Source organism: Aquarana catesbeiana, linkage group LG01 (genome assembly GCF_042186555.1).
Source record: "Aquarana catesbeiana isolate 2022-GZ linkage group LG01, ASM4218655v1, whole genome shotgun sequence".
NCBI lineage: Eukaryota > Metazoa > Chordata > Amphibia > Anura > Ranidae > Aquarana > Aquarana catesbeiana.
Window position 1 is genome coordinate 749971895 of NC_133324.1, and position 11350 is coordinate 749983244.

Here is an 11350-nt window from a genome sequence, read left to right on the forward strand (position 1 = left end):
TAGCTTGTTCAATTAGTGCCGGTTCACACGGGGGGGCAGCTGCTCCACACAGCGCAACCTCAGCACGGCTTGCAAATGACTTCTTTAATAGAAGTCAATGCAAGCCACTCCGAAATCGGGCCAAAGTAGTACAGGAACCTTTCTCTAAGTCGGTGCGACTTGAGTCGCTCCTATTAGAACGGTTCCATTGTACTAAATGGAGCACGACTTGTGAGGCTGACAAGTCGCCTGACAGTTCGCCCCTGTGTGAACCAGCACTTAGGCTTTGGCAATAAAACCTAGAAGCTAATTGGTTACTATTTTGTGTACACCAGTTTTAGAACTGATCTCTCCCATTATCTGCTGCAAGCAGTAGATGGCAAGTCTAATATAAAGGCATTTGGTTTATTGCAACTGTGAACTTAGAAGAAAGTCTGTCACCAGTACAAAACTTCTCCACCAGCTGCTCCCTGTAAAATAATAAATTGCATACTTACTTGTCCAGCAAGAGTTGAGTTTTTCTTTACCTTCTTGCAAGTGCTTCAGGTACTGCTGCTATAGCTTGTCCACACTGGGCACTGTAGTTAATTCACCCAACCAAGTCACTACAAAATACAGTTATGACATAGAGGGTGACGAGAGGGACCACAGCACCCAGCTTGCGGCATGTTATGCGAGATACCTAGAAGTATAGAATAACAACAATACCTGGAGCTCTGCAAGAGAACAAAGAATTCACTCATTGCCCATCATACAGGTAAGTATATTTATTACAGGGAGATTTCAAGAAAATAACCTTAGTAAATCTACCCCAATGCATTTACTAACCAGTATGTGAAACACTAGCATACATACTCACACAGGTTTGAATGTTAACCTATCTAATGGCATCTTTGTGGTGTGCTTAATATATTTTTGAATGTGTTTAGAAATGCTCTTGTTAATATTTATGTGATGCTCAATAATCATGCACACCTACACATTTTAATTAATCTGCAAGTATTATATGACATATCCTATTTTCCCTTTATGTTTAAGATATCCATGAGTGATGTCATGAGGAACAAGGCAAGGCTGTCAATTACAGGAAGTGCTGGGGAAAATGGACGTGTTCTGACACCAGAATTTCCAAAAGCAGTGCATGCAGTGAGTCCTGGCATGAGAATGAATGTCAGTGTGACTGATCTCTCGTGATTGATAAGAACCTTTTGAGTGCCTTACACAATGGTCTTTCTTGTGCGTTTTTTGTCAACGTGGTGAAAGAGGCATCCAATATCTTGAAGACTTTTTTTTGGAGCAAGAATTCTGTCTGCCCCTATGGATCTCATCTTGAGTAACAAAATGGAGGCTTGGGTGAAAATAAAGGGAAACAAAACTATAGAGCAGAAACACAGCTCAATTTTCTACACCTTTTCAAGATGAAGCTTGACTGACATGCATAGCTAGAATTGGAAGATCTGTCTAATCAGACTAAAATCGTTGTACAGGCAACACACCAGTTTCTGAAGCCACCGTTGTTCGTTTCTTGATTCATATGACTTAAGCACACTTGACATCAACTGCATCAAGATGTGACATTTTATAAGATAAAAAAGAAAAATAAAACATTTAACATGAAAGAAATTTTTTTTAGTATTTTCAAAAAAGGATACAATGGCTTTTCAAAAAAATTGCTTCCATTCTGGGTGTATATAACATAAAAATTACTATAAAAGGAACATAAGGGTTACAGCATTACTTTCATATTTTCCAAACCAAATATACATTCGTTAAATTGGAACAAAAATAATAGAAAATGAGATTGTATAATATAGTATTATCATACCTGGTAATAAAAACGACTCTAACCTTTAAAAATTATTTTAGATTCAAAATGATGATAATACTGTTTTTATTATATTTATTTTCAAGTAATTGGTTAGTGTGCCCAGTGGAAATAATCAGTTCATTTAACTGCCTTCGGATCATGTGTGTCAAATACCTCTAACACAAAATCTTAAGTAAACATAATGTAGATTATAAAATGTATCAGATATTGTAAAACTAACATTGTTTTAAAACAAACGTATTTCATTGTATTACTTTATTTTATAGGCTTTCGCATTAACAACAGGGCAGGTTGAGTTACCATTTTGTGAAGCATGGTGTTTTTGCTTATTTCCTTTCTACTTAGATTTTCTCTGTAAAAAGAAAATATTTTATTTTTTCACAGTCATGCTGATCACAAGACCTTACATTTTATAGTATTATCACATTCGCATGTAGATACTTCTACATGCTCAATATTTTATTAATTTATATGGTAGTACAGACTGGTAATATTGGCATCCAAAATACTTGCTTTTTCAAAAGTAATTTTACACAGCCATTTAGAAATAGATGTTACTTGTGTTTCATGATAGTAACATTTTATTAATTCTAGCAAAGTGCTGAACTTAAAATTATTTTTATACTATTTGATATGCAGTAAATTACCAAGTGTTTACAGCAGAAACATATACATATATTACATTGCAGGTACAGTATATTATAGATTATGATCATCATAATGTTGGTAAATTAGTTAAGCTATATTATCAATATAACATTACTGCAGCAGCAGTTTACATATCACTCCACAGACCAAGACTAGGTAAATTAGGCTTCCTTTCATACAGCTACAAGAAATGTAGATAACTTATATTGCGGCAATAATATTTCCTGCACAATACATTTCTGTTAGTTATATAGCCTTTGTGATCATGAAGATTTGAATGCCACAAAAGTACCCTCCATTAACAGATGTATTTAATGTAATTACTCAAAAAAGAAGGTCTGTTCGGTGATTTACAACTTCAGGAGAGCTGGGGATTGCTTAAAGCTTGAACACTTATACATGATCAGTACTGATTAGATTGGATGATAGAGGAAGTGCTGCCCTGGTTATTCATACAATTGATTACATATATATTGGTAACGCTTCCATAACAACCAGTCTATTTCAATTGTTGGGACTACAGACAGTCTGAAAGCAGAATTCCACCCAAAAGTGAAAGCTCCACTTATCTGACTCCTCCCCCCCCAGTGCCACATTTGGCTTCACTGCCGGTTTCTCCTACAGACAATGGCAACGGCAGCACCCGAGAGCTGATGGAAACATTGGCTGGGGTGCTGAAATCGCTGGATTCCTGGACAGGTAAGAGTCCTAATATTAAAAGTCAGCAGCTACAGTATGTGTAGCTGCTGACTTAAATTTTTTGCTGGGGGGGAGCAGAACTTCGCTTTAAGCTAGCCATAGACAGTCTTAAGTTAAGCAAGAAGTGGCTGAATTTTGATTTATGTATGGGCAGGCTGGGTGCACTGAATTTGATCTATCGATCGACTTCAGTACAACTAGCCTGTTAGATTTTTTTCATTCAATCATTGCCAGGGACTATAGCTGCTGGCAGTGATCATTATATTTTGATGGCTGGGAAAACCTCTCGCTGTCAGACTACAATAGCTCCACGGGAGGGATTCCTCCATCAACACTGACTGTGTTGATGAGAGAATCAAGCAATTTTCTTTCCTTCAACCCGTGGTTGAGGGTAAGAAAATTGCATAATGTATAGTCTGCCGTATGCTCCTTCACAAATTAATAACGTAGTAAGTGATGTAAAAAACTGAACAGCACCGCTTTGGAAGTTAAAAATTTTTCCTGAAGACCCTCAGAAGACCACACACAGTCTTCTGCTCTAAATGATTTGGGTGATGGAAATTTCAAAGAAGCATCTTTCTGTGATTGAGAAGAAAAAATGTTTCAGTGACAATACCCTTATGTGCACAAGCAATTATACTGTAATTAAAATGATGAGGAATATTAATTATTTGCGTGTACACTCTAAGTATACTCTTGCGTGTATACTTCTAACTTTATTTATTGTAAGAAAAGGGTAAAGAATTACAACAAAAGCCTGCAAATACTGTTAAAGTTTAACTCCAGGCAAATATTTATATTTATATGAAAGGGACACACAAGGGGCTGTTGCCTTTTATCCAGGGTTATACCAGCATAAAGTGATTTTAAAGGAAAAAAATAGAAAAAAAATGTTGACCCCCCCATTCTCTCATCATTGGATCACTGGCTGTGATTGACAGTAGCAGGAGCCAATGGCTTGCATTGTTGTCTGAGCCAATGATGAGAGTGGCTCAGGAGAGCTGATTTTCCCGTGCACATCACTGGATTGAAATAGGGCTCAGATAAGTATAAAGGGGGGGGCTGTACCCAGAAGGTTTTTTTACTTCGATGCATAGACTGAATTAAGGTAAAAAAAACTTGAGCTTTTAAAACCACTTAAACAATTTTTACAGCTGCCCATTCAGGCCTGAGATTTACGTATGTCCATCGCTTACTCTGTTACAGTTAAATAATTTACTGCTGACACTACCCCCAGCCTACCAATTTGACAGTGATGCAGTAGGCTGTTGAGGTGCACCACTAAGTGCTTTCCCTTCCTATCAGCAACCCCTGTCCACATACTTGCTGTCCCTCTCTCTCTTCTAATCTGCATGCTGCTATACAGGGGATTGTAAAAGCCTGATATCAGGTCACATTTAGAACATAAACTAATTATATTTAAAAATTAATTTATTGTTTTATCATAAATACACGGTTGCATATTGTGTACTTTAAATCTATGTGGAGTTCAGTTTTAAAGATACCCGCAAGCTTTTTCTTAGCAATAACACAAAGAAAAAGGTACTTAGGTACCACAGACCTAAGGCATTTTTTTAAAAAAGCTTGAGCTACTGGCCAGATGTATAGCAGCTGCTTTGATGCACAAACAGCACATGAATAGTATATTTTTCTGCTGTAGGGCGCTTGGTAATAGCAAGGGTTCCCAATAAAAACATGGAGTAACGGAGCGGTGGGTGTTCAAGATCGCGCCTTTTGTCACATACCTGTAATCGGCACAGTGTGCTAGAAATTGTTTACTACCCTTCAGCAATAGAGATATAATATGCCTAAGTTTTATAGAAAAGAGTAATATTTATACCTATAGGCATGGAAAGATATTGTGTGACTTATGGTCAAATGTTTACATTACATTAATTAAACTACTTTTATTAGCAGTTGCAAACAGATTTGTTTTGGTCCTGTACTATAGCTTAGATGGGGCCATTGATTTGGTCTATTAGAGTTTAGACACTTATTAGCAGCTTCTCTAAGTAGCATTCAGTGGAGGTGGTTACATCAGTCTGCTGTGAAAAATAGAAAATCACTATCATACCTGGTTTTTAAAAAGCAATACCACCCAAAATGCGTTTTTCTTTTTTGGCACAGGACTCAGTGCCCTTCTTGGTCTTTACCACTGTACAGTTCCCTAGTAAAGAGATCTTCTACTTGCACAGTATTGTGTAGGACAAGATTGCTTTTTTCACCCAGACGTCCATTGTCAGCAGCTTAACTGGGTTCCACATATAATCCCTCAGATAATCTATTACTAGTGGCAATGGTAGCTGGGCTGAAAAACTTCTAAGAAGCTCCTACAAAGCAGTAAAGTCCCAGTAGGATTTTAACACCCTAAAGGGGAATGCATTTTGAGGGATGTTGCATGTTAATGTTCCTAGTAGGAAATTCTGATTTCTTGTTTTCTCCACTCCTTTTGTCTGGTGGTTAGAAATTTGCCAGCTTTAAAGCAAACTTCTATGAGTCTAGTAGTTCAGGCAGAGGGAGGTGAATGAATTATCCAGAAGTATTCACCTTGCATGTAGTAGATGGCAAGTTAGAGGTAAGTGATATTTACCTATTAGGATCTTCTCACCTCATTCTTCTGAATGTTATTTAGTGAAACTAGATCACTTATGCTTTACTAAATAAAATACATTACAAGAGAGTCAGTTTTACAAACCTACATATTGTCAATTAAAGCCCACTGGGACACAACAGGACAATTCACCTAACGCATCTTATAAAATGAGCCCAGGATAGTTGTATTTTTTTGTTTTTGCAACTAAATAGTATTTTTACATTTGTTTGAATAAAGGCAGAATATCCAGTTGGATGTACTGTCAGTTGTAACATTAAAAAATGAAATAAAATTACCTTTTAAAAGCCAAATAATTTTCAGAATCAACAAATTGCTAACTACAAAGATATTTTTGTAGGTCTGTGTGTTGTGCTCTTTTAATCTCACCATAATGGGTACATTGAGCTTGCCTATACAAGCTCCCTTGGGAGTGCATTTCATATCTTTTCACTCGTTATTATAGAAGCCTCCTCTATAGAGCTGCAGCTATTATTCCCTTTCATTTCTTTGTAAATGAAAGAGATGACCGCATGTCCCTGCACTGCCCTGCTGATAATAATGTGCAGAGTGAGTTATGCATTAATCCCTGACCTTTTCCATGCAAGATCTAGTTTACTATGACCTAGTCCAAGCAGAACCATAATGACACTGCATTCCTTTTTTCACATATGTGTACTTATGTTGGACCAAGACAGACTGTCTTAGCCAAATAATTTATTTCAGGTATACTGTTTTGTCTTTTGTCAATATATTGTATTTTAGATATGTTTATTGGGTTTGGCATCAACTAAATCTAAAATAATATATATGGACAGATAATTTATTACCTTCGTGAATAAATGCTAACCTGGCCAGCTACAACAAATTCTCATGAAATCAGTAAAAACGTGAATAACAATGCGCTATTAAAATTCTAATGCATAAAGCTTGTTTAAAAAGTCATAGGTTAATGGCAGTCAGTACATAAACCAGAGCTGTCCTATGCTGTTCCGTGGATAGAATAATTAAGTATTTTTTATGCAACCTCTAGTTCAAAGCTATTGTGTTATATTTTGTTATAATCAACTCACCTGACCTAATTTGCAGTTATTATGTATACTTCCATCATTTACGTTTACCCAATTTGAGCAAAGTATACACCGAGAATTTATGTTTTTTAAAAATTAGCAAAATATCAAAATGAAGAAAGAGCTAGACTGAGGGAGATATAGTGGTAATACACAATCACCACCATTACATGCACATGATCTAATAAGTAGTCCTTTATAGGAAAACACTTTAATAAAGTAACAATGCAGAAGTACAAATAACTAGAATATAGCTATCCAGAAATCTGTTTCCAGTTTATGAAATCTAGAAATGCATGTGATGAAATGTTAAGGAAATAATAACTATATATAGCAATGGATTCTCTCTTTTACTATACATACAACCAAATGAATGGCTAGAATGAGCAAACCCAAGTCTATTCTTATCATACTGCTCTTTCCAGTTTAATTTTGGTTTGATTTCACTGCTCAGCAGTTCGGCACACGTCTGGGGCTGCCGTTCTAAAAATACATTTAGAAAATGTTTTTTTCCTCTGTCAAAAAAGACATAAGGTCTGTATATAAATAGCTTTGGAATCATGTGTAAAGTTATATTTTAATGTTTTATAGACATAACAAGATAAAATTCTGTATATAATGTAAGAGTATATAAATTACAAAACACGCAAGCTGATTAATGCACATCTTTCTTAACAAAATAAAAATCTGAAAAAAAAAATAACATTTGATATACATGTTTTGGTACATAATCCAGTATACAGCATATATATTAAGACAATGTCTGTGTGTACTTTAGTGAAGTTAAGAGTATTGCCAGCAGTTCAAAGAGTTTAATTCATTTTGTATGAAAACAGACCGGAAATAATTTTGGAAACTTCTTGTGTAAGTTTGCTATCGTCTTTTTAGCTCTTTCTGCTTACAACAACATTTGGGTTATGAATTGTTATGTACATTGTGTATATTGGTACAGAACTGCAGTTATATAAGTTGGAATATGCTACAAAACCAGAGGCTGCCTGTACATAAAGGTATCTCTATACAATGCTATGTAGTTTGCAATGAATGCCCTTACAAAAATCTAGGGGCAAAATATTCATTTTAAGACAGTACATGCATTCAGAACCAAATTATGATCTCAACTAAATATATTATATGCTGTATGAAATAAATGGTCTACTTTATACATAATTGCTTTTCAGCTGGATGTCATGATGAGTTTTAAGATATATTAGTAAAGAAAGGTGCTTTTCACTAGGTCTAAGTAGCTTGAAGTTAATTTCACTGCCAAAATTTTTCCAAAACACTAATCTATTTTCCTACATAAAATATAACAAATAAAGTATAAGGACACAATTTAAATAAAAAAATATTTGTAGGGATTTTTAAAAGTCTACTCCTTAAGAGGCGATGCTCATAACTTTATCATTTGAATTTAAATGTCATTTCCTTGCTTTGTATTCTCAAGTGTTCTTTTTCTCTTATATTGATGAAATTATGGAAGCAACCTTAAATATTCAACAAAAAAAAGAATCTATGTTTGCTATTGAAATAAATAATGGCACTGTATAAATGAGTATTTATTGCTATGGAGCAAAAAGGTCTGATTTATTTTTTTTTCACTTTGTCATTTATGATTGTTTAGGAAATTCAATGACTTGTATTATCTAATTAAACATGACAGCGCCTTAAACGTCGGGGTGTTTTCTGTATGGATCAGCATTGAATCACTGAGAAAGAACTAAACCAACAATGGAAGAAAATGTCATGTATTGAAATTGCCATGTTCATTTCTGCCTATGTATTTTTGTTTTGTGATCGAAGTGCCTTTGAGGAGTGTACTTTGAAAATAAAAGCTTAATAAATGAAAAAAATAAAATCATCAACAATATGACCCTACAAATTAAAATTACAACTGTTATAGCATATGTATTTTGTATTTAAGAAATGTTTTATTGGTTGATTTAGAAAATCAGAAAAAAATGTTCTTTATTGTAATATAATTTTTTTCAGGTCTATTTTAAAACTATACGCTTAAAAAAGTAATCCTAACAAACTTTATAATATTATTTTCTTAGCTTCCATATGAGTGTCACAGTGTCACAACATCCAAGATAACAATAGCATCAGCATTTGAAGGATTATTTTATTTGGTGAAAACATGTGCCAAAATGTTGGTACATTGTTAACAGACAAAAGCATTCTTGTCTCCTATTATTATTAGACAAGATTTATATAGTGGAAACATTTTGTGCAGTGCTTTACAAAATAAAGAGAGACAGAACAGGCACAATAGAATTTGACACAGGAGGATTAGTAGGGCCTACTTCTGGAGTTTATGATCTGATTAATCTGTGATAATATAGTACTTATTGTCATGATAGTATACATTTTAATTTTAGAGTTACAGTTAAGCTAATGATTAAAGAAGAACTATAGGCAAAACCTGTTTCTCATTTAGGATAGAGTGAGGGTTATAACCCCAGTCAGATTTTTATTTTTTTTCCAAACAAGATTTATTGCAAAAAAAAAAAAATGTTTGAACATACAATACAGGAATGTGTCAATTATATTGTTATACAATTAATGTGTTGTAACAATCAGTCAGAGAAATATTACAGGTACAGCAGGATGCCTGCCTTGGGACTGTCGTTGCATGAACCCAAGGAAGGTAGCATGTATCAATCAAATAATAACAAACATCAAATAACCAGGTGAAGCCCAAACCAGTAGATAATAAAGAGGGCATTTGAAGGGTCAAAAAAAAAAGGAGAGAAAAAAAGGGGGGATAGGAAATAAGAACAATACATGTTTAGCTGGGGTATGAGGGTTTTTTTTGGGGGGGGTACAAAAAGTGCAAATAGGAGGCCCAATACAATGGCCAATTAAACCCGCTGTAAAGGGGGAGCCAGAGTGGTGGTGCTTTAGGCTAATAGATATTAATAGAAGAGGAGGGAAAAGATAGGTGGTAAGAGACGTGCTATAGGTAGGGTGGAAAGATATATAAAAACTAAAGATATACAGGTACAAACAACTTTGCCCCAGACCTGTATTTCCACCTCTGCCCTATCCTTCATAAATGTCAAACCCCTACCGAAGCTGCCACTTTATAATACAGTATATATAAAAACCGAATTCACCAAAGGAATATTTAGGATGAATAGTGGCGCTGATCCCCAGGTGGTGGGGAGATGTCAAACACTCCTATACAGCCAGTGAACTGAATATAGACGTGACTAAATCAACTAATACTAAATGGGGAAGATTGACATATTATACATCAATAATCCCTAGTGCCCAAAAAAATTATATTAATATGAGCTAGTGAAAAAAAGTATACATATACACAACACCTTGTGAAAGTGGTATACAAATATATAAATCCAGAAAAAATTTATTTAAATTAAAAAATTTAAAAAATATATATAAAGTCAAAAAATCAATCAATCGTGAAACAAAAAATGAAGAAAGTCCAAGGAAAAGTGAGGGTGACTCCAAAACTGCTCATCTGTGTTTCAAAACATCCACCACACCTCTGTGACGTGACTCCACTCCCTTCTGAAATTCAAACTCACCAGCTTTTAAGGCCTCTCACTCTCGTGTTTGGCCTAACAGAGCTTCTAACCCACCATCATGGGGGTCAACATGCAAACATACACATCCACTGCTCCATAGGACAACCGCCAAGGCAGCTGAAGACCCCAAGTGTGTGTCAACCCAGAATACTATTTTCTGTACAAATGAATGTGTCCGCTGTCAGTCCTGTATAAACTGTATGAGGATTAGCTACATAGAGTATACAGCGCTGTGTTCTGGCAGTGGTGAGAGGAATTCCCATCTGTTGCATTATTTATCTGGTGCTGTCGTCGTAACTAAAACATCCAAATTTTCCTGGCTAGAGCCTTTCCAGGATGGTGATCTGAACATGCTCAGGCACTGATATCATCACTAATGGCAAATTCTCTGGATTATTATTTGGATGTTTTAGTTACGACGACAGCACCAGATATATAATGCAACAGATGGGAATAACTCTCACCACTGCCAGAACACAGCGCTGTATACTCTATGTAGCTAATCCTCATACAGTTTATACAGGACTGACAGCGAACACATTAATTTGTACAGAAAATAGTATTCTGGGTTGACACACACTTGGGGTCTTCAGCTGCCTTGGCGGTTGTCCTATGGAGCAGTGGATGTGTATGTTCGCATGTTGACCCCCATGATGGTGGGTTAGAAGCTCTGTCAGGCCAAACACGAGAGTGAGAGGCCTTAAAAGCTGGTGAGTTTGAATTTCGGAAGGGAGTGGAATCATGTCACAGAGGTGTGGTGGATGTTTTGAAACACAGCTGAGCAGTTTTGGAGTCACCCTCACTTTTCCTTGGACTTTCTTCATTTTTTGTTTCACGATTAATTGATTTTTGGACTTTATATATATTTTTTTAATTTTTTTATTTAAATTAATTTTTTCTGGATTTATATATTTGTATACCACTTTCACAAGGTGTTGTGTATATGTATACTTTTTTTCACTAGCTCATATTAATATAATTT

General features: G+C 35.3%; 1 protein-coding gene across 3 annotated transcripts in view; it reads left to right on the forward strand.

Annotated features, from left to right (window-relative positions):
* Positions 1-8326, forward strand: part of GRIA2 (glutamate ionotropic receptor AMPA type subunit 2) — a 253373-nt gene extending 245047 nt beyond the window's left edge. For all 3 annotated transcript variants that reach the window (XM_073605735.1, XM_073605713.1, XM_073605706.1), the window contains one exon: positions 1018-8326. In XM_073605735.1, coding sequence (XP_073461836.1) covers positions 1018-1173 — 156 coding nt within the window. In that variant the 3' untranslated portion in view covers positions 1174-8326. The remainder of the gene's footprint in view (positions 1-1017) is intronic.
* The last annotated feature ends 3024 nt before the right edge of the window (positions 8327-11350 follow it).